General features: G+C 44.1%; 1 protein-coding gene across 2 annotated transcripts in view; it reads left to right on the top strand.

Moving 5' to 3' along the window:
* Nucleotides 1-17,140, top strand: part of COMMD10 (COMM domain containing 10) — a 252,315-nt gene extending 235,175 nt beyond the window's left edge. The window contains exon 8 of one of the 2 annotated variants that reach the window (XM_075931974.2): nucleotides 16,656-17,140. In XM_075931974.2, coding sequence (XP_075788089.1) covers nucleotides 16,656-16,737 — 82 coding nt within the window. In that variant the 3' untranslated portion in view covers nucleotides 16,738-17,140. The remainder of the gene's footprint in view (nucleotides 1-16,655) is intronic. The other variant, XM_075931972.2, reaches the window with a different exon arrangement.
* The last annotated feature ends 7,613 nt before the right edge of the window (nucleotides 17,141-24,753 follow it).

Below are 24,753 nucleotides of genomic sequence, written 5' to 3'. Positions count from 1 at the left end.
AAATCTATAAGAAAGATACTAAAATATTCACAAAAACCATAACAGAACATGGTGGGCAGATTCTGGCACCCTTACTAGGGATGTTAGATATTGAGTAATTGAATAGTTGTGTAACCGCACAAAATATTGTCGGTTACATAACTATTCAATAGTCCCTGGGGACAAGGGCAGCAGCCAGCGTGCTCCCAGCCCCACTCCCAGAGAGCCCCCTACCACCCTGTGCTGCTGCCTCTTTATCAAAGGCAGCAAGCAGCGCAAGGTGACAGGTGGAGCTAGTCCGCACAGAGAGCCCAGCTTTTTGCACAGACTGGCTGCCTGCAGCTGTATGCTGCTGCCTCTGATACAGAGGCATCAGTGCTGGGTGACAGTAGCCCCTGTATGTGGGAGGATCCAAGCTCCTCATGGACAGAGGCTGCTCCATGGCAGCCTTCCTTGCCCCCACACCCATGTGCTACTGCCTCTGATAGTGCAGGAGAGGAGGTGCAGCAGCACCGTGGAGCCGATACATGTAGAGAATTGGTCTGAAAGCCGGCTTCCCGCACATATTTACGTCACCCCACCCCACTCACCTTCTATGCTGCTGCCTCTCTAAGAGGCAGCAGGACACGAGTGAAGGTGAGCAAGCAGATCTGGTGCTCGTGGGGTACCAGCTTTTAAGCTAGCTCCTCATGGGCAACAACTCCCATTCTCCCCCTCCCTTGCTGCCTCTCTGATACAGTCAACAATATTAACCAATAAGCCCAGGCTTGTCAGTTAATCGTATAGATGACTACACGTTGACATCCCTAACCCTTACAGTGAGTAATACCTTACTCTATGAGTAGCCCTTTGACGTCAAATCTGTGCATTTTTAGGTAATTATATAACCACCATCACTAATATTTGGGCAGCTCAAAATAGTGGTCCTATTATCTCCATTTAACTCAAATGGGGAACAGAGACTTGGAGAGACTAACCAGGGTACCATCCAGGAAGACTGGGGTGGAGATGGAGATTGAACTTTGGCCTCCCAAATCCCAAGCTAGCACAATAAGCATTAGTTGATCTACCCTGCCCATTTAAAAATCCTCCAAAATCTATGGGGCTATTAATGAAGTAAAGTACTACTCATCGTGAGTAAATGTAGCAGAATCCTGCCCTACATGATTATAACTACACAGAGGCCAGATCTTCAGTTGCTATAAATCCTTTGACTTCAATGGAGCTATGCCAGTTCAAACAAGCTGAGGATCTGGGCCATATGTCTATAAAGTATCTATTTCATATGCTTTTCCATAGCCCTTGTAACGAAATACTGGGAAATGTATTGTAGGAAACAAATCTGCATTGGCAGCAAGTTGAATTTCATTACCTAAGAGTTCTTTCTGTCTTTGTGATGAATACAGTCTCCCATAAATGCAGTAATATATACCAGTAAGTCCTTTTTGCATACCTGTGCATTTCTCTGAAGAACAGAAATATTTTGCAATTAATTTTTATTGCCACTATTTCTCATGTTATTCAGCTACATTAGGCATCTTAATTACTTATTTACAATGTGTTAGTGATGCCATGTCATGTACCCAGCTTACTCAAGAGCTGATGGAAGCTGAGCTTTTTTTAAACATTTGTTTTGTTTTCAGCATCTGTCGTTAGTGGGCCTGTCATACAAGACCCCTGCTCAGCAAAGTTCTTACACCTGGCTAACTTTAAACACCTTGCTTAACTGGGGCCCAAATGAGGCTGTAATGCGTGGTCATTTTCTGTTCTAAGCACCCTTTCTGTATTTCCCTGCCATCGCTTTTCTTTTCTCCTCTTGGAAGCAGAGGAAACAATCTGTAGCATTTCATTCACCCTGTCTCCTGATATGCTAGCAGCAGATGTAGAAGCAACAGTAAGTCACCCAGCAGCAATATCAGCATCAGCAGAGAAAGATGCTGAAATGGCTGCAGTAACAGCAAGGGGTTGAGAGAGAATCTCCAGAATAAATCCTTATTTATGGCACAATGTTTATAAAGCAAACAGATTTTGGTGTCATGCCTTGGGATCATAATTTAACAGGACTGAATATTTGTTGTTTATACCATCTGGAGTTACACCTTTACTTTGTAGTTTCCTGTGTTGCACTTGATAGACCCTTCATATTTTGTTCGGAAGCCAGTGTTCTCAGTTTACACACTCAGATGAATAATTGTGTGTATATCTTTGCCTTGTATATTTAGCAAGCACCTGTGCTTTTTCCTCTTCCCGCTTCTTCTTAACGAACTCCTTCTTCCCCATCCACACACAGCTTTTTGCTAAAGAGCTCTTTCGGAAAAAGGCTTCTTCCTCGTAGAATGAGGATTACCAATGTTGGAAAAACCCCTCTGTTCTTTCAATTTTCTTGTGGAAGAACGTAATTGCAGTGTGGATGTTCCTCAAGTTTTGTTGGAAAAATGGCCGTTTTCCCGACAAAACTCTGTAGTGTAGACATAGCCAGAATGCTGAATGGAAAGCAACAGGAAAGGCAGAAAGAAAAATCTTCAGCCTATGTACAGCTGTGTAAACAGTGTGGGAGATCGAACCACTTCATGTCCTAATGCTTGAACCTATGACAGGAAGAAAGAAGCAGTAGGACCTACAGAGATTGGTGGGAATGTAGAGACTTACAAGGAAGAGAAGGAAAACTACAGGGTGACTTCAGTAGAACCATAGGGTCTCAATATACACATACTACAGAAGGTGGCTGCTAGCTGTACTAATTCCATATTTGTAACTATGATATTAGTTACATAACTAATTTGATTTCAACTGGATTATCAAAATAGATAATCCGGTTATCTAATGTAGATAGATCCAGTTATCTATCTACAGTTATGTAGAATCAGCTGTCATGGAATCACAGTAACCCCGATAAACAGCTGTATTCAGTTGGAGAAATGTGATCAGGTGCTGATGATGTACCATTCTGAAGCTAGTGGGCAAAAGAAGGCTACTGATTTTTAAAAAAAACCCACACACCATTTGGAGACACATCACTATTTGGAGTTTGTAGTAACTGACACATAGGAGTACAACCCTCTGCTAGGCGGCAGGGCAGAGAAAGCCATGCACAGAACCAGAATATTCTCAGTGTGAGTGAGGAGGGAGAACAGTCACCTGGCCTTGACTAGCATTCTAACAGAATATAAAGACATCTTTTAAGGAGATGGACACTTATAAAGCAAGCACAATTTAGAAACAGAACCCAACGTGTGTGTTGAGCTAGTTTAATAAGGACAAATGCAAAGTACTCTATTTAGGAAGGAACAATGTGTTTCGCATACAGAATGGGAAGCGACTGTCTAAGGAGGAGTACTGCAGAAAGGGATCTAGGGGTCATAGTGGACCACAAGCTAAATATGAGTCAACAGTCTGACATTGTTGCTAAAAAAACAAACCTGATTTTGGGCTACATTAACAGGAGTGTTGTGAGCAAGACACGAAAAGTCATTCTTCTGCTCTACTCTGTACTGGTTAGCCTGAATTGAAGCATTGTGTCCAGTTCTGGGCACCTCATTTTAAGAAAAATTGGAGAAGGTACAGAAAAGAGCAACAAAAATGATTAAAGATCTAGAAAACATGAGCTATGAGGCAAGGCTGAAGGAATTGGGCTTGTTTAGTTTTGAAAAGAAAACTGAGAGGGGACATGGTAGCGGTTTTCAGGTATCTAAAAGGGCATTACAGGGAGGAGCGGGAAAAATTGTTCTCCTTGTCCTCTGAGGATAGGACAAGAAACAATGGGCTTAAGCTGCGGCAAGAGAGGTTTAGGTTGGACATTAGGAAAAACATCCTAAGTGTCAGGGTGGTTAAACACTGAAATAACTTGCCTAGGGAGATTGTGGAATCTCCATCACTAAAGATATGTAAAAGCGGGTTAGACAGACAGGAGTGGAACGAGGGTGGAGCACCCTCAGGGAAAAATAAAAGCCAGTGTACCCACAAAACAATGGGATGGCAGAGTTATCAGTAAAGACAGCCAAGGGATTGATTGAGAAATCCAGCAATAGACCTTCTGTGACATTATTCAGGGATGTCTCCTTATTTCTTCACCCTGCTTTACTGGGAGAGCATCAACTCCAGCAGTATTATATAAATGCTATAGCCAGCCACACATAACTTACATTACAGGGCAACACCAGCAAACTTCCAGTCACAGACTTTTCCCGCAGAAATGTGCATCTTGCACTAGCCAGCACCCTCCCAGACAACACAAGCCCATATGAAGTCAGTCATTTATTAATAGAAAACAATATGCATCAAACTAAACAGTAAGATTTGATGCACATATTACATGATCATATCTAACCTTATCTTAGAGTAATATGATACTCCATGTATGACTAACATAACATCTTAGAGTAATATATACAATATGACTTTATCGTGTATAGCTTCTTTCATTCAGACTGCATCTTACATTTCTTTACGATTAAATAATACTGCTGTAGGGTGAAATAATAAATAATATGTGAGGGAGTGGGAAATTAGGAGGCATAGCTGAAGAAGAAAAGAGATGTTTTCAGATGAGATTTGAAAAGAGACGGAGAGTCAATGAGGCATGTAAATGTATTCTTTAATCTTTATAAAGCATCTTATGCTCCAGAAGAATCTTTTCCAGTTAGCAGATTTTCTCCTTTAGGCCACAGATCATCAAAACCACATGCTATCACCCTTGCCAAGGTGCGTGACTCACCAGCAATCAAAGTACATCATTCTGCATCGTGTGGTCAGTTAATATTAGAAATTGGTCAAGATACTTCAATACTTAGCGAGAAAGAAAAGGGCATCCTTGAATAGGCAGGAAAAAAACCCAGATATACCTTAGACTAGAAACTTTTTTTTTTTTAACCAGAAGACTTCCTTTTTTTTAACCAGTACACTGACTCATTCACAGATGTCAGCTGTTTAACATCCTTTCTCCCCAATCTCTCTGGCACAGCTGGTCTCTCTGAAAGATGAATACTATATCCCAATCATGAAAAAACTGAGTTGAAATACTGCAGGTAGGGAGAAGTTGCAATCTCACTGCTGAAGCTGATGATTACCTGTTCTGTTCATTCCCTCTTGGAAATCTGGTGTTGCCCACTATCAGATGACAAAATACTGGGCTAGATAGACCTTTGGTCTGACCCAGTATGGCCATTCTTATGTTCGGAAGCAGTGAGGAGACCCTTTCAACTTAACCATTTCATATCTCTGAGACAAATTTAGTCTTCTTTATTTTCAAATCAGTGTTAATTACAGTGGAAGGAGTCATAAGTCAGAATAGTTAGAAGAAGACAGTTTTTTGTCACTTCCACTCAAGCAAAGATGTGCAGGTCTGTATAAATGTATATCCCATATATTCTGGATGGAGATAGACAAGAGACAGACTGTACACTAATGCGAGAAGCCTGGGCAACAAACAGGAAGAACTGGAGGTTCTGGCCCAGTCCAAGAAATATGACTTAATTGGGATAACAGAGACTTGGTGGGATGACTCCCATGACTGGAGCGCTGTCATGGAAGGGTATAGACTGTTCAGGAAGAACAGGCAGGGGAGAAGAGGAGGAGGAGTTGCACTATATGTAAGAGAGCACTACGATTGCTCTGAATTCCAGTATAAAGAGGGAGAAAAACCTGTTGAGAGTCTATGTGTTAAGTTTAAAGGAGCAAACAACAGCAGTGATGTTGTGGTTGGTGTCTGCTACAGGCCACCGAATCAGGTGGATGAGGTAGATGAGGTTTTCTTTGGACAATTGAGCGAAGCTGCCAGATCGCAGGCCCTGGTTCTCGTGGGGGACTTTAATCACCCTGACACCTGTTGGGAAACCAATACGGCAGTACACAGGCAATCCAGGAAGTTTTTGGAGAGTGTTGGGGAAAACTTCTTGACACAAGTGCTGAAGGATCCGACCAGGGGCCGTGCGCAGCTTGACCTTCTGCTCACAAACAGGGAGAAACTAATAGGGGAAGGAGAGGTGGGTGACAACCTGGGAAGCAGTGATCATGAGATGGTACATTTCAGGATCCTGACCAAAGGAAGAAAAGAGAGTAGTAAAATACACACCTTGGACTTCAGAAAAGCAGATTTTGCCTCCCTCAGAGATCTGATGGGCAGAATCCCATGGGATGCTAACATGAAGGGGAAAGGAGCCCAGGACAGCTGGCAGTATTTTAAAGAAGCCTTATTGAAGGCACAGAAAGAAACCATCCCAACACGTAGCAAGAGAGGCAAACATGGTAGGAGACCGGATTGGCTTACAGGGGAAATCCTTGGTGAATTTAAGCACAAAAAGGAAGCTTACAAAAAGTGGAAACTTGGACAAATAACCAGGGAGGAGTTTAAATGTATAGCTCGAGAATGCCAGGGGGTTATCAGGAAGGCAAAAGCGCAAATGGAATTGCGACTGGCTAAGGATGTAAAGGATAACAAGAAAGGTTTCTACAGGAATTTTAACAAGAAGAAGGTGATCAGAGAGGGTGTGTAGCCCCTAATAGATGAAGGAGGTAACCTTGTGACAGATGATGTGGGGAAAGCTGAAGTACTCAACGCGTTCTTTGCCTCTGTATTCACGGACAAGGTCGGCTCCTGGACTTCTGCGCTAAGTGATGCAAGATGGGATGAAGATGGACAGCCCGTGGTGGGTAAAGAACAGGTTAGGAACTACTTAGAAAAGCTAAACGTACACAAATCCATGGGTCTGGACTTAATGCATCCGAGGGTACTGAGGGAGTTGGCAACTGTCATTGAGGAGCCTTTGGCCTTTATCTTTGAAAAGTCGTGGACATTGGGAGAAATCCTGGATGATTGGAAAAAGGCAAATGTAGTGCCCATCTTCAAAAAAGGGAAGAAGGACGATCCTGGGAACTATAGGCCGGTGAGTCTTACCTCGGTTCCTGGATAAATCATGGAAGGGATCCTTAAGGAATCCATTTTGAGACACTTGGATGAGAGGAAAGTGATTAAGAATAGTCAGAATGGATTCACAAAGGGCAAGTCGTGCCTGACCAATCTGATTAGCTTCTATGATGAGGTAACTGGCTTGGTGGACATGGGAAAGTCAGCGGATGTTATATACATTGACTTTAGCAAGGCTTTTGATACGGTCTCCCACAATATTCTTGCCAGCAAGTTAAGGGAATGTGGATTGGATAAATGGACGGTAAGATGGCTAGAAAGATGGCTAGAAGGCCGGGTCCAGCAGGTATTGATCAACAGCTCGATGTCAGGATGGCGGTCGGTTTCTAGCGGAGTGCCCCAAGGTTCAGTTCTAGGACCGGTTTTGTTTAATATCTTTATTAATGACCTGGATGAGGGGATGGATTGCACCCTCAGCAAGTTTGCAGATGACACTAAGCTAGGGGGAGAGGTAGATACTCTGGAGGGCAGAGATAGGGTCCAGAGTGACATAGACAAATTGGAGGATTGGGCCACAAGAAATCTGATGAGGTTCAACAAGGACAAGTATAGAGTACTGCACTTGGGACAGAAGAATCCCAAACATAGTTACAAGCTGGGGACCAACCAGTTAAGTAGTAGTTCTGCAGAAAAGGACCAGGGGGTTACAGTGGATGAGAAGCTGGATATGAGTCAACAGTGTGCCTTTGTAGCCAAGAAGGCTAATGGCATATTAGGTTGCATTAAGAGGAGCATTGCCAGCAGATCCAGAGATGTCATTATTCCCCTTTATTCGGCATTGGTGAGGCCACTGGAGTATTGTGTCCAGTTCTGGGCCCCCCACTACAAAAAGGATGTGGACGTACTGGAGAGGGTCCAGTGGAGGGCAACCAAAATGATTAGGGGGCTGGAGCATATGATCTATGAGGAGAGGCTGAGGGAGTTGGGTCTGTTTAGTCTGGAGAAGCGAAGAGTGAGGGGGGATATGATAGCAGCCTTCAACTTCCTGAAGGGAGGTTCCAAAGAGGATGGAGAGAGGCTGTTCTCAGTAGTGACAGAAGGCAGAACAAGGAGCAATGGTCTCAAGTTATGGTGGGAGAGGTCCAGGTTGGATATTAGGAAAAACTATTTCACTAGGAGGGTAGTGAAGCACTGGAATGGGTTACCTAGGGAAGTAGTGGAGTCTCCATCCCTAGAGGTGTTTAAGTCCCAGCTTGACAAAGCCCTGGCCGGGTTGATTTAGATGGGATTGCTCCTGCCTAGAGCAGGGGGCTGGACTTGATGGCCTTCTGATGTCTCTTCCAGTTCTATGATTCTATGATAAGGGGATGGTTTGAGAACATGATCTTGGTAACTAATTGACCATTCATTATCAGTGGGAAATAGGTCAATGGAGGGATGATAAGAGTTACTCTAGAGAACTTTCTGGGTGTCTGGCTGGTGAGTCTTGCCCACATGCTCAGGGTTTAGCTGATCGCCAAATTTGGGGTTGGGAAGGAATTTTCCTCCAGGGTAGATTGGCAGAGACCCTGGAGGTTTTTCGCCTTCCTCTGTAGCATGGGGCACAGATGACAGCTGGAGGATTCTCTGCATCTTGGGGCCTTCAAAGTATTTGAAGGCTTCAATATCTGAGACATAGGTGAGAGGATTATTCTAAGAGGGGTGGGTGAGATTCTGTGGCCTGCACTGTGCAGGGGGTCAGACTAGATGATCATAATGGTCCCTTCTGACCTTAAGGTCTATGAAACTATGAAACTTTAGCTACTATACAGGTAGCTATACCACATTAGGTTTTCATATGAACTCAGACTACTTGAGGCTATGTGAAATCCATTTTAAAACAAGTAAGGGATCCACATGCTCTTTTTGAGAAGACACTTGAATTTTTTTGCTATCTTTAATATTGAATAAAAGGTAGTTGATTTACAGAAAAGATGAGCATCTCTTTACTGCATAGCTTTTGGGATAACAAATGTGTATTATTTAATCATTCTAGATACTTGCCTGGAATAGAGAGATGGTCAAAACAATGTATTTCTCAGATATTTTGAAGGAAATAAAGTTTTAATTTTATTAAAAATGTTAGTAAAAATTGTGTGCATTTTTTATTATTTTTGAAAAGTTTTATTTGGAGAGAGAAAACACTTAAAAAAACTTTTCCCACTTTTTGTTTACACTCAGAAAAAGTGTTATTTCCCCCACTGAAATGAAAGAAAAGTTTTTGAAAAAAATTGAAAAATGTCTGTGAAGATGTTTCATCCCATTGAAAAGGTATTAATTAAAAAACAGGTTTTAGACAAAATGTTTTCTTCCAGTTCTAGCCCGGAGCCACCTACTCCTTCATCTTCTAAATGTTCATTTAGATCAGTTGTTCCCAATCTTTTTGGCATCACGCCCCCCTTTTTGATTTTTGAAAAACCCTCACGCCCCCCCCTTCCCCAAATAGCAGCAAAACTTGTTGAGTATTAAAAAAAAAAGAACTGAACAGGGCAGCAAAACTTGATGGAGGGGGGGGAGACTGGGTCGCCTCATGGCCCCCCTGGAATTTCTTCATGACCCCCAGTTTGGGAACCCATGATTTAGATTGTGCGTGGAAGGCGTCATAGATTTATTGATTCTAAAGCCAGAAGTGACCATTAGATCATCTAGTCAAATGTTCTATATAACACAAGCCCGAGAATTTAAACCAGTCACTCCTACATTGAACCCAATAACTTGTGTTTGACAATAGCAAATACAATTTATTGGATTCTCTTTGCTCCATTGTCCTGTCAGTCTCTGATGGGATGATAGTGCTGTGGATATGCTGAGTTGTGCCTGAGGTAATTAGTTGCATTTGGCTTTGAGCACTTCAGCTGCTTGAGTTATGGACATTTCCTCAATAACCCATCCTCAGCTCAGTCTTTTCAGTAGGATGAAGGCTGCCTCAAAACAAGATAAATTACTTATCTACTTCATATCTATTGTTGTTTACCCTTCATTTACCTCACCTGATTTGCAATCTAACAGTGGTTTTGGAGTGCTATAGGAGAATCATTTTAGAAGAGGAGCTATTCTGCGCTGTGGGGTTTTGTAGTGTTTAAAGCTCAAGAATGACTGGATATATTTTCCCACTCCCCCAAAATACAAAGTGCTTGCTTCCAGCGACTGCTTTATTCCTTTGTTCTAGTTCAGGTTAAGTGTGGCAGGGAAGATCTCCGGTCAGAGATCAGTTTGCACAGAAACAGGCCAACAATTAATTCTTTTGCATTGAATACTCTACAGGTTTTTCATTTCAGTATAAATGCAGATTCCTATGTCTTGTGTCTCTGTCTCTCTTCCCAATCCCTGAGAATGTAAGGAGGGAAAGCATAATGATTACAACATCCATTAATAGCACTGCTCTACTGCAAAGAGCTTCTTCCAGAATAATTAAGTATGGAGATAGCTATTCTACACATAGAGTAATTGCTTCTGTGAAGGATTTTTTTCCAGAAAGGCTGTGCATGGTTAAAGGAACTTTTGCATCCTTTTTGCATGACCTTGTGGGTCCTTTGCTTGTCTATTAAATTGCCTTCCCCGTGCACTGGCTTCCCCACTTACTGCCATCTCTGGATCATGTATTCTGTGACAGGCATCATTTTAGCATGAACTATTGCTATTTTATGAGACTGATGTCACTGGTTATCCTGATCCATGCCCACTATTTAATGGGGAAAGAGCAGCTAATGCTTCAGAGCTGCTGATTCTTTTTTCCTCACAATAAAATTCCAAACACTCTAACCCTGGATTCACCTAATTTCCAATGCAAGAGGCAACTGATTCCACAACATGCCTGGATACCAAAATAAACTAATTCATGGTTTTCAGGTGGTCCCTGATCACATCTAGCACCAGACTGTAATTTGGTAGGTTGGCTCAAACCAATGAACAATAAGTCAGACAGTTTAGGATAGGCACTTTCTGCAATTCTGTCTAGAATATAGGAGGCATAAAGAAATCTTCCCCTTTTATCCTATCACAAGATGTTTTCAATTCTTTACGTTTACTTCCATATCTTTGCTCTAAAGGATTTGAAAGGGTTAGGGAATCCGTTAAGGAAATGGAATACAGATGGGACCTCGCTGATCCAGCACCCTCAGGACCTAACTGGTCCCAAAAGAGGGGATTTGCTGGACCAGGGAAGGTCCCTCACCGCTTGCCCCGTGCTGACATTAGGGCTTCACCCTGTTCCCTCTGCTGCCCCTACTCCCTAGGGCTCTCTAGATGCGATCAGCCCTGCTGCTGCTGGGGCCAGAGTGCCAACCTTCACAACCAGGGCAGAGCTCCCCAGCCACCTGGCTCCATAGCTGGGGCTAGAGTTCTACACTCAGGGCAGAAGCTCGCAGCTGCCTGGCTCCACGGCTGCGGCTGGAGCTGTGCAGCCAGGGCTGGGGCAGAGAGCCAGAGCTCCATGGCAGGGCTGGAGCTCCCTGGCTGACGCTGAGGCCGGGGCCAGAGCTCCTCCCTGTGCCGCCAGTCCCTCCCCAGCCCCCCCTTCCACTCAGGCGTGCACACACACAAACTGGGCTCCAAGCTTAGTTACTGGTGCCCCCTATGGCACTCCTATCTAGCTACCAGACCTCCCTGTTCCTGGGCTCTGTGGTCCAGGAACATCCGTGGTCATGCTGGACCACAGATGTTGCCGGACCAGGGAGTCCCAGTTAAGGGAGGTACAACCTGTAACTCCTGTGAGCCTTCCTTGATTCCAGTGGCACTGAAGCACTTTTTATGGTGGGAGTGTTCCACCCCACCCCCACTTTACTCTGTCCACACCCCTCACTGCCCCAGGTCAGCACCATACCTGGGGGAAGATGAGGAGCCTTGAGTGTGGGGCCTACTGTCTGGGTATTGGGGTCTGCAGCAGAGTATCTAGGACCCCTCAATGGCAGCGGGGCTGGCAGCCAGGACTCTGGTAGGCATCAGAGCCCCCAGGTATGGACTGGCAGCTGGGACTCCAGTGCAGGGTGCAAAATTTGGAGAGGTGCTGTAGTACCCCCTAGACCTCTTCTTCCTACACTGAGGCTAGATTCTTATATAATCTTTACTCTAGCAAACACCCACTGATCTCAATATAATCGGCCATATATGCTGACTATCTGATTTTTTATTTTAAATGCCATCATAATTGAATCAAGTAAATCATGGCTGTGGTCTTTAACGATTACTGCAATCTCAATTTTTAAATATCATTCATTAATAATAATTCTTCTTGTTCCTTCTGTTGCAAACAACACAATCATTTGAAAAGATAATAGGTAAATAAAAGCCTTTGTGTGTGTGAAATGAACTTGAGAAAGCATTGTGATAGAATCTGCATTATAAAGTGGACTATGATCTTGTGCAGGGGCGAGCAATAATTTTCGCAGGGGGGCCCACTTAATGAATTTTGGTATGTGGTCATGGGCTGGCTACACCACAAGAAGGGGCAGGGTAAGGGGCTAGCCTCCCTTCAGAGTTGTCTGGGGCCAGAGGCTTTGAATTATAAACACCACCCCACTGGTACCACAGTGCCTGATAGTCACATGGGGTTGCTGCGACTATTTAAAGGGCTCGCTGCTCTGACCCCTGGTGGGATAGTGCCATACCCCAGAGCCACTTCCTGGAAATTTGGTGGCACAGGCAGCAGGATATAAATAGAAAGTGGTCAGATGCAGTCCATGGGCAGGATCCAAGTGTTAGGCAGGCTGCATCTAGCCTCGGGGCTGCATCTTGCCCTGCCCTGATCTTGTGGGTAATCCTGGAAAAGTGATCCATCATAGTTTGTAAATATTTTAGTTATAATTATTTGGTTGGGTATAATGAATACTCCAACATATGGATCTCTACATTCATGTTTATTGCCAGTTTATTACTGTTTTCTAAGTATACGATGTTAATGATAAATTAATATACTGTCAGTTTGAAAACAAAGGTGAACAATTTTTCTCTGTTTTGAGAGAGGACTGAGAATTACAGTTTTCTTTGGTATAGACAAAGAATGCAATATGATTTCTATCCAGAAATTTGTCATTAATAGTAACTGGTGTAGAGATCTGTATTATCTCTTCTTTCTGATACCTTTGCTGTCAGTGCTCACACATGACTGAGGGATCAGAAGCACTTTTTCTAGCCTATTTGAATGCTGTTTCTCTAATGGATTATTTTAATGAACTCAGCTTTAGTATGTGTGTGATATTTGCCAGTATATCTTAGGGCTTCCTTAAAGGATGTCAAACTTGTCTCATTTCAGAGCTATGTAATGTTAATATTCTTCAGAAAAAGGCATAAGTGGCTGATGAGGAAAGGGAGGATGTTTGTGTAGCCATGTAATTTTTTATTTGATATGTATATGAAAATAAGCCCAGGATTAACCTGTACCTTAAAGTTGTCTACAATCACTTCTAACTTATGCCTCTAGTTTTTTGTTGTTGGGGCTGGGTTTTTGAGGGGCGGGCAGGGAAACAGTTCTTTGTTTCAGAAAGAGGATAACATGGATAATTTTGCTTCCTTGAGATAGTAACTTTTTATGTGCTCTCAGCCCTTTTAGCTGGGTGATCGTTCTGTTTTGTAAGTTTAAGATACTTTGTGGTAATCTTTATAGGAAATGGATGGTAAAAGGTACAGAACATTTATTATGTGTCACTTAAACACAAGTGTAAGGAAGCGCATTACACTTGTAAGGGTTAAGTGAGGGCAGAGCTAAGGCACCAAACAACATGGAGCACATTGTGAATGTTCAATGCAAATTTTAAAACATTTACTAAATTATTAGCAATATCTATAGATCTTTAGAAAATTATCACAACACTAGCTGTCTGCCTGGAAGTCCAATTCAGATGCTGAGCTTTGTCTGTGTAGCTCTACCATTTCCAGCTGTCTTCTTTTCTATATCCACTATGGAGCACCGCTGTAACTGTTGCTGAGGCACATAGCCCCCTTGACTGACTGGCTTTAATGCGCCTCTTCTCCTGCCCCTCCCCCTCCCTCCTCACACACACACCTGCTTTGAAGCTGAATCTTTACTACTGTTGCTCTATTTCCTACCAGTAGACTTGCCATAGCCTGAATCAATAACTGGGAGTTCATATTCAATGGTACATTTGTTTTTTTAATACCCTGAGAAGCAGTGTTCCCTCTTACCTGTGCAGCAGCACAGCTTCACAGGTGATTAATCAGCCCCACCCAGTCAGAGGCTCAGGGCTCCATACAGGGAGCTGACTGGGTGGGACTGATTAATCCTCCCTGAAGCTGTGCTGCTGCACAGGTTAGAGCAGTGTTTCCCAATTTTATTTAGCCATGGAACCCTTTTAAACTTGAAAGAATTTTGCAGAACCCCTAACAAAAGTCTTATATATGGAGCTGAAAAAGCAGACCACAAGGATAATAATAAACAAATGCTAAACAAGGTCATGAGCTCAACATTTAGTTTAATTGCACATATTTAAAAACAAAAATCACATTTAATGTGTACAAAAAATAAAGTTCAAAAACTAATATGCATTATAGTGGCAGTTTTCAATGTGAAGAGTGGTTTTTCTTCTTTTCTTGGCAAATTCTTTTTATATTTGGTTTAATACTGGAAAGTTGGATTTGCATATCTGGCGCGGCATTCACGTGATCCATGCTCCCTGAGCGTGAGTATGGGGATTTACAGTGGCATATAACAAGCGATTGCACCTGTGACTGACTACACACAGCGCTGAGTAGTGACATTATTGTCCCCGCTCTCTGGCTAAGCTGGCATTACACAAGAATACTTATCGTGGCAAACACAAATGAAAATTCTTTTCAATAAAATTCATAAATGCTTAAATATTAATTACTATTTTTTAAATCCTAAATGTTGTTGTAATAGAATTTTCTCGCGGAACACTTATTTTCACTTTGCGGAACCCTGTGGAACACCACTGGGTTAGAGGGAACACTGCTGAGAAGAGCAGATTCCTATTTTCTCTTTTAAATTAGAGTTTCTTGTTAATAGCTACTGCCATAGCCATAGGGCATACAGGGATGAGCTAAAAGATTGTATTTTGTCTCTCTCTTCCCCCAAGATTGAACACATGCCTTCTGTAAATTAGACATTCATTAAAAGGCCAGGGCATGGTACAGTAGGCACATGGGCAGGCAGAAAAATCATGGATTCCCAAAGTCTTCCCATGTATTTCCATTGGCTTTTTTCTTGGGTTCTGCAGTTTCACAGCTTTCATTTAAAAACAAACAAACAGATCTTCCTTTTTGCAGTATAATCTCAGAGTTTATTATCTCAACTATTAGCAGTAGCTTCAGAGGGGTAGCCAAGTTAGTCTGTAAGGGTACGTCTACGCAGCAGAGTTATTTCAAATAACAGCCATTATTTCGAAATAACTTTACTAGCGTCTACACAAGCCAACCACTATTTCGAAATTAGTTCAAAATAGTGGAGTGCTAATTTCGAAATTGGTAAACTTCATTCCGTGAGGAATAGCGCCAGTTTCAAAATTGCTATTTCAAAATAAGCGCTGTGTAGACACTTATTTCGAAATAGGGGGCCTCCAGCCTTTCCCAGGGTGCCCTGCTGGCCACTCTGGCCTCAACCAAGAAAACTCCTTTCCCTCCCCCGCTCCCCGGAGCTCTTAAAGGGGTAGAGTCTGGCCACAGTATCTGTGACAGCTCCAGGCCTGCCAGCTCTAGGCCTGCCAGCCCACAGCCAGTATTCACTGCCCCTGACCCTGTGGCCCCAACATGAGCCAGCAAGCCACTGTCAGCCAGCCCTCCACCACTCCCCAGGACCAGTCCCCCAGCTCCCAGGAACCTGCCAGGGACTGGGAAAGGCAGGTGCATTCCTGGTCCAGGATGGAGATCATGGACCTCCTTCAGGTTTAGGGGGATGCCCCTGACATCCATGATCTCTGCACTAGATGAAGGAATGCATCTGTCTATGGCAGGATAGCTGCCAGCATGGCTAGCAAACACCACATCCGCACCCAGGAGCAGGTGCGGATGAAAATAAAAGAGCTTTGGCAGGCCTATGCCAGGGCCACAGGGGGCAGCTCCCAACCAAGGGCAGACACACCAAGCTGCCCCTATTTCGATGCCCTGGACTGTATCCTGGGGGGCGGGATGGTCGGTGCCTCCCAGGTGGTCATCAACCCTGGGGCAGAGGGCCCTGACCAAGGCATCGAGGAGGAGGAGGGCCAGGAGCTGCAGCAGACCAGATGGAGCATGCTGAGCATGGTTTCCTCTTCCCCCGAGCTGCCCCAGTGGACCTGTTGCCGGTGTCATCCAAGGCCAGGGAGGCAACAACAGATGAGTGCTATCACTGTCCCCTTATGCAGGAGGAAGGGAAACCAGAGACTGCACGTGTGGGCCTTGCTGTCCATGGATCACGCAGCAACCTGTGCACGCACCACCCCTGGGCATATGGCCCCAGCTGGCTGCCACACATGGGCCTTACCCTGTTTGCCACACGTGTGTGTGAAGAGACATGACATGCTCCTGACCCTGGGGTAGGACACAGCAGGACGCCCTCCCTCTACAAGGCCCCTCTACACAGAGGCAGGGGACATCTCTTCCCACCCCTTCCCCCCACACACACTATATACAGCACAGGGGCATGGGTGTGGTCTCAGGGAAGCTCCCACTCCTGGGGCTAGCAGGACATTCCGAACGTGGCCTCTGTGCAAGCATATCGGCTCTGATGGTGCAGGGCACGGTCATCCTCATCTTGCAGATGGGGGCTGGGCTTCAACCACTGTGTCCCCAGGGATAACTGACCACTTCTCTTGTTTCTCCACAGCCGCACCTGCTGCGCATGCAGGGTGCACCACCCCACCTGGGACATCCTTCCGCACCCGAGGGCACTGCAGGACCATCCGTGAAGTGGAGGGGTACCAGCAGGAGCACTTGGGGGCATTGCAAGCCCTGCATTGCACCCTCCAGCACCGAGTGCAAGAAGACCTGCAGCTCCGGCGGGAGCAGCTTGCCCAGGGCCATCTGCGACCACTTACAGATCTTGGTGCACAGATTGTTGCCTGCTGCCTCCCCAGCTACCGCTCCTTCTCCCACTTCTGCTTCTTTCTCCACACCCTTCCCACCCTCCATCCCCTCCCCATCCCCCCAGGGATGTCAATGCTCCCGCACCCGTGGTGCTGGGAGACAGTTGGCCCGGTGAGACCCCCAACCCTGAGCCCTGAGCTTCCTCTCCCCCTTCTTCCCCTTGATTCCCCCTTCCAGCTCCCTCCTCCCAGATATCCCCTTCCCTCTCCCATTCTCTCTTCTCCCTTCTCCCGCCTCTTTTCCCCAGTCTCACCAGTGTTTCATTCCCTCCCATCCAGTTTTGTTAAATAAAGACAGTTTGTGTTCATGAAAATGCGTGTATTTTATTTTATATCAGGAAGGGGGGTTAGAGAGGAGTAAGTGGAAAGACGTGAGGGAGGAATGAGGCACAAGCCCCCAGTGGGGCAGATCAGGGAGACTGTTAGTGCTTCTCAGGGTGGAAGCTCTCCCGCAGGGCCTCCTGGACACTGACAGCCTCCCCCATCCGCCCCCCCCCCCAATGGACCTCCCGGATGGCGGCCTGTAGACAGTGCAGCCATGCTTGCAGCTCTGGGTCCAAGAGAAGCACCAGAGTGCCCAGGGCATGTTGCAGAGTACTATGGTGTCCCGAGTGAGGGCAACCAGAGCACACAGAGAAAAAAATGCTTTGCTGTCCCTCAGCAAGGTAGGCAAGCAAGCAGGGAAACCTGAGAACCAGCTGTCCAGGTGAGGTCCCTTTAAGCACAAGCCTCAGATAGTTTCAGGCAGCAGCCACACAAAGTAACTCCTGACCTGATGCCCTGCCAGAACTTGTTCTGGCCAGCCTTAAATGCGATTAAGCATCCACTCAGAGTGGACACGCTATTTCAAAATAGCAAAATGCTATTTTGAAATGCATTCTGTGTGTAGACATGTTATTTCAAAATATCTTATTTCGAATTAACTATTTCGAAATTAGATATTTTGAAATAATGCTGTAGTATAGACGTACCCTAACAGGGAAAACTTTAAAAATAACAAATAGTTTAGTACATAGGTTCCCAAATGGGGGGCACGCCCCCCTGGGAGGGGAGGAAGAACTTCCAGGGGGGGCATGAGGCAACCCAGCCCCCTCAATCAATCCGCCTTCCCCAAGAAAGAGCCCACGCTGACATTACCTCCTGCAAAAATGGAGGTAGCACCAGCTTCCTGCAGTGGGCAGCGGGTAAGTCCTGCAGCTGCAGGCCAGAGCCGGCATCTCAGGAAACACGTGCGCTGCTTCCCCTCCCCAAACAGTCAGTGTACTTCCTGAAAAGCCGGGTCTGTTGTGTACCAGTGACTTCCTTCCACATGCTGCCTTCCTGCGTGTGTGTGGGGGAGGAAATCCCGGGTACGCGCCAGCTCCAACTGCTCAGGCAGCATACACCTCCCCGCGTGCTGCCTGAGCGACTGGAGCTGGCGTGTACCCGGGACTCCCACTTTCTCTGACCTCCTGCTCCCCCACGTGCAGGAAGGCAGCAGGCAGAAGGCAGTGTGATTGGGTCCAGTGATGAAATCGCTTGTGTAGATGTATGGGCAGAGTTGGCACCAGGGATAATTGTAGAGATGGATTCCTGGATGATTATGATGGAGATGTATTGACTGCAAAGAATTTGTTTGAGGTTAGGGGGTTGTCTGCGGGCAAGAATTGGCCTTTCCCCCAATGCCTCCGAGAGTGAGGAGTCATTTTCCAGGATAGGTTGTAGATTGTTGATAATGCGTTGGAGATTTTAGATGTAGACTGTAGGTAATGACAAATGGACCTGTCTTGAAATAGTTCATGTCTGGGTACTTTTTTGGCTCTGTCAATCTGTTTTTTCACTTCTCCATGTGAGTATTTCAGTTTTAAGAATGCTCTATATTGATCCCTTAGATGTCTGTCTCTTTCTGTGGGATTGGAGCAAATCTGATTGTATCTTAGGCTGTGTTTAGACTACATCCCTCTTTCAACAGAGGGATGTAAATTAGACACATCAAAATTGCAAATGAAGGGGGGATTTAAATATCCTGCATTTCATTTGCATAATGGCATAATAGTGCTCTTTCGAAAAGCGCCATTTCGAAAGTAAAATTGTGGTCTAGACACGGTTCTTTGAAAATGGCAGGCTTTTTCGAAAGATCCTGTACTCCTTAAAAATGAGCTTTACAGGATGTTTCGAAAAAGCCTTCCATTTTCCAAAGAAAAGCATCTAGATTGCGGTTTCACTTTCAAAATGGTGATTTTTTGAAAGAGCACCATGACGCGGTTATGAAAATGAAGCATGGGATATTTAAATCCCGGCTTCATTTGCAATTTCAATATGTCTAATTTACATCCCTCTGTCGAAAGAGGGATGTAGTCTAGACACAACTTGGCTATATACAATAGATTGAGAAATGTGTCTGGGTTGGAAGCTAGAGGCATGAAGGTAAGTGTAGCGGTCGGTAGGTTTATTGAACTATGTTAAATGAAGTCTTATTCGAAGTTAAATTAAGTTAAATTAGCATTTTCACAGTGCTAGTATGCGGCAAGGTCAAATGCACTAAACTGTGTTACAAATGGGGAGGCAGCAAGATCTAGTGAATAGGGCACTAGACTGAGAGATGTGGGTTCATTTCTTGGTTTGGCCATTGACTTGAGGTGAGACCTTGGGCAAGTCACTTAATTTCTGTTTCCCATCTCACCCTTTCGGGGGTCCTGATCTTGGTGGGTGCTACTGTAATATAAACAATATCAATCAATGAGAGCCATGGTCAGGTCGGCCCTGTTTGAATATTGTTCTGTTTCTTTGCTCTTAGCATATTGTAATGAGCTGTGGATACAAAACACATTATACTGTACTCATTTCTGGACAGGACTAGCAAGGTAACACTGCATCGTTTTATAATTGATAGGGTGTCTGTGCAGGCAGAATTGGATAGAAGCTATACATGAATCTGAAGAATGCTTGGAAATAAACCCACTTGGAATCCTACAGGCAACATAAAAGAAAAGAACTAAAAAGTGCAACCCTTTCCCATATATCTTAAACTTAAAGCATAGTTGCCTGCACTGTTGATCATTTGGACCAAAAACATGGCACAAATTTGATTGTCTGGTATATCTGTGCTTATGTATCACACTTCATGAACGTGTTCGCTAAATCTGTCATAGCCAGGCCTGTCATAGCTAGATGATGGAATTAACTACTGTAGTTTGTAAAAAAAAAAAGTTTATATCTTAGACTGACCGCCTGTTGATATACATTTAAAATGTCCATCAGCAGCAACAGATTTACCTGGACCCCACCAAAGACCTCTTTATTGTTTGGTCTGATCTGTTTTTCTATGTGACCCATTTCCTACTTATCTATAATTTCCTCAGCTTCCATTTATGTGTGAGGGTGTTCCGAAGGAATGAAGCTGCAAGTGTTTTAACTATGCAAACCAACTTTTTTTCCCCATTTTCGATCTTTCAAATAACTTTGTTGATTGCAACTTTTTTTTAAAGAACTGGAGATTTCATATGAACTTGAAAAGTTCCTTCATTGCAGCTTGCAGAATGAGCTAAAACAAATTTGTTCATGGCCTTGCATTCATCTTATATTAACATCTGGTCTCAACAGATAAAATGTAGATCAAGTAAGCAGACAAAATTGAAAGAATGCTTAATAATACTTGGCATGTCCATTGTACCTTTATCCATAATTCTTAAAGCACTTTAGAGATGTGACTACATTATATTAATAATAAGCTACAGGCAGTCCCCGAGTTACGCGGATCCGCCTTACGTCGGATCCGCAGTTACGAACGGGGCACTTCCTCTCCCTGGTCTCCAGCAGACCAGGGAGAGGAAGCAAAGCGGCGGAACGCGCGGCCAGCTGACAGCCCAGACGCGTCTGGGCTGTCAGCTGGCCGCGCGTTCTGCCGCTCTGCTCTGCTCCGCTCTGCTCCGCTCTGCTCTGCTCCCCCCCCCCCTGGTCTACAGACCAGGGGGAGGGGGAGCAGAGCGGAACACGCGGCCAGCTGACAGCAGGAGGTGGCTGGTCTGGGATCATGCAGACTTTTTTCCTGTGCTAGCAGTGACAAGGGCAGGTGTGTGCTGCAGGACAACCATGGAGGCGAATAGAATCAAAGAGGATGGGTACAACAGAAAACAGAACAGGTGGAAGTAGGCTAGAAGCAGGAATCCGTAGGGGATAGAACACATTCCTCTCTAGAACCTTGCACCTTACATTGAGCCCAGGATTCCAAAGTTACATGATTCCTCTTGTGAACTAAATAAACATGGAATCCACTCAGAAAATATCTCATTTGTGGAGGCGTGTGTGTGTGTGTGTAATGGAAACTGAATGACGGGGGAGGAGGGAGTATTAAATAGCTATCCATTCAGTGATCTTGTGGGAAAAGTGGTATGTGATCATGTAATTAAAGTTTGTGTGGATAACTTTAATTCTGACCTTTTAATTTTGAGTGCTAGTCTTTGTAACCTTAGTGTTCTTTCAACATTGCTTTTTTAAGTACATATAATGTGGTATATTTGTGTATAGGCATAATGCCAAAGTGTATGTATAATATTATGCCTTTTGATGGATTGCTGCCAGCAGGGATTGAATCCAGTACCTCCCCCGAGTGCTTTTTCGAAAGATCCTGTAAGCCTCATTTTTTGAGGTGTACAAGATCTTTCGAAAAACCCTGCCATTTTCGAAAGAACTGCCTCTAGACCACGGTTTTACTTTCAAAATGGCACTTTTTCCAAAGACCGCCATTATGCAATTATGCATACGTGCAGAATATTTAAATCCTCGCTTCATTTGCACTTTCAAAGTGCTTCATTTACATTCCTCTGCCGACACAGTAATAGTCTAAATGTAGTCTAGATGTAGCCCTACTGTATAATCGCATGTTCTCCTTACATTTACCCCTTCTCCTGTTGTCTTCCTGTCTTGATCGTGTTATTGACAAGTAACACTGGGAGGAACTTTGTCTGTTGTTTCCCAGTAACACATTGAGCACGTTTGGATTCTATAGACATAATAAGAAAATGATGTGGACCAGAAGACTATGCTTTGGAATTACCCTCAGTACACTTCTGACTGGTGATGGCAGTGCAGTGCACAAGTTCCTGATCATGGATGAGCAAGGGAAATAGGCTGGAGTTGAATGAGGGATATAGTGCAATAAGCATGCTATAGCTTTTCTTCTCTCTTTAAGTATAGCAGGTCGACTGAATGAGAGGGGAAAGAGGAGGGGATAAAACGAACCTAGTATGAAGACTATCCATGATTTTCTGGTATTCAGGAGCCTTCTCTCTCAGGGTCAATAGGACACAGATAAGCCAGGTACTACCTGCTGCTTAAATCTAAAGTAACAAGAAAAGAAAGCAATATATAAAATGAATATACTGCAGCCAGCCATGTGACACTGTATCTAATAAGTTCCAAAGAGGAGGACTTTCCTAACGAACTCTAGCTGGGGGCAAACAAGCAAGTAAGAATGGAGAACTGGAAACGAGGTGTGTGGCAAGGTCCTCGCTCAGGCCCTTTGCCCACAAATCACCCTTTAGCCACAAATCAGCCGGAGTCCCTATATCTTTTGCAGTCACCCATGCCTTTTTATTGTCTGTGCCAACATCCCACCACCTTCTATTTACAGAGCTTTGGTTTTCCTGCAGCTAACTCAGCTACCCTCTCTACGACTACATCTAGACTATCCAGTATCCCGCAAAAACCCCACCGCTTTTTTTCATGGAAGAGAAAATGCACTTTTTCGGGGAGCCCTGTCTATCTCATTTCACGAGGCATAAGGGCTCCTCCGAAAGAGGAGACTTTCCCGCCATTTGACCTGATCTAGTCTCTTCCAGAAAAAAAAAGCGGAGAAAAGCTATGCAAAATGCTTTTTAGGTCTTCCGCAAGAGACCTAAGTCACCGTGGCTTAACCACCATGTAAAAGAAGCAGTGAGGGACAAAAAGGTATCTTTTAAGAAGTGGAAGTCCAATCCTAGTGAGATAAATAGAAAGGAACATAAACACTGTCAAATCAGGTGTAAAAATGTAATAAGAAAAGCAAAAAAAGATTTTGAGGAACAGCTAGCCAAAAACTCAAAAAGAAATAACAAAATGTTTTTTAAGTACATTAGAAACAGGAAGCCTGCTAAAAAACCTGTGGATCCCCTAGATGATCAAGCTATAAAAGGAGCAATCAAGGACGATAAAGCCATTGCGGAGAAACTAAATGATTTCTTTGCTTCAGTCTTCACGGCTGAGGATGTTGGGGAGATTCCCGAATATGCACCATCCTTTGTGGGTGGTGAATCTGAGGAATTGTCCCATATTGAAGTGTCATTAGAGGAGGTTTTGGAACAAATAGAAAAACTTAATGTTAACAAATCTCCGGGACCGGATGGCATTCATCCAAGGGTTCTAAAAGAACTCAAATGGGAAATTGCTGAGCTATTATCTGTAGTTTGTAACCTATCCTTTAAATCGGCTTCCGTACCTAATGACTGGAAGGTAGCCAACGTGACACCAATATTTAAAAAGGGCTCTAGAGGCGATCCTGGCAATTACAGACTGGTAAGTCTAACTTCAGTACCGGGCAAATTAGTCGAAACAATAGTAAAGAATAAAATTGTGAAGCATGTAGAAGAACATAATTTGTTGGACAAAAGTCAACATGGTTTCTGTAAAGGGAAATCCTGTCTTACTAATCTATTAGAGTTCTTTGAAGGGGATAACAAGCATGTGGATAAGGGGGATCCAGTAGATATAGTATACTTGGATTTTCAGAAAGCCTTTGACAAGGTCCCTCACCAAAGGCTCTTGTGTAAATTACATGGCCATGGGATAAGAGGAAAGGTCCTTTCTTGGATTGAGAACTGGTTAAAAGACAGGAAACAAAGGGTAGGAATAAATGGTAAATTTTCAGATTGGAGAGGGGTAACTAGTGGTGTCCCCCAAGGGTCAGTCCTGGGACCAATCCTTTTCAACTTATTCATAAATGATCTGGAGAGAGGGGTAAGCAGTAAGGGTATGTCTACTACCCTCAAAAAATGAGGAGTAACATTAGTTCGGACTAAGGGCTTTAGTCCAAACTAACGCGTTCCGGCGCGCACTTCCTGGTTCGAATCAGCTGTGATTCGAACTAGCGCGCCGGCGAGATCATGTTAATGGAACGCGGGATATTTAAATCCCCGCTTCATTAACTAGTTCGATTGTCTCCATTTGCATCCCTAGTTCGAACTAGGGATGCAGTGTAGACATTCCCTAAGGTAGTAAAGTTTGCAGATGATACAAAACTGTTTAGGATAGTCAAGACAGAGTCTTGTGAGGGACTCCAAGAAGATCTCACCAAATTCAGTGTTTGGGCAGCAAAATGGCAAATGAAATTTAATGTGGATAAGAGTAAAGTAATGCACATTGGGAAAAATAACCCCAACTATACGTACAGTATGATGGGGGCTAATTTGGCTACGACAAATTAGGAAAGGGATCTTGGAGTTATCATGGACAGTTCTCTGAAAACTTCCACGCACTGTGCAGCGGCAGTCAAAAAGGCAAATAGAATGCTAGGAATTATTAGGAAAGGGATAGAAAATAAGACACAGAATATCTTACTGCCCCTGTATAAAGCTATGGTACGCCCACATCTGGAATACTGTGTACAGATGTGGTCTCCTCACCTCAAAAAAGATATTTTGGCCTTGGAAAGGGTTCAGAAAAGGGCAACTAAAATGATTAGAGGTTTGGAACGGGTCCCATATGAGGAAAGGTTAAAGTAACTGGACTTTTCAGTTTAGAAAAAAGGAGACTGAGGGGGGATATGATAGAGGTCTATAAAATCATGAGTGGTGTGGAGAGGGCCGATAAAGAAAAGTTATTTAT

Source organism: Pelodiscus sinensis, chromosome 6, assembly GCF_052426305.1.
Source record: "Pelodiscus sinensis isolate ZL-2025 chromosome 6, ASM5242630v1, whole genome shotgun sequence".
NCBI lineage: Eukaryota > Metazoa > Chordata > Testudines > Trionychidae > Pelodiscus > Pelodiscus sinensis.
This window is presented reverse-complemented; position numbering and strand designations above follow the sequence as displayed.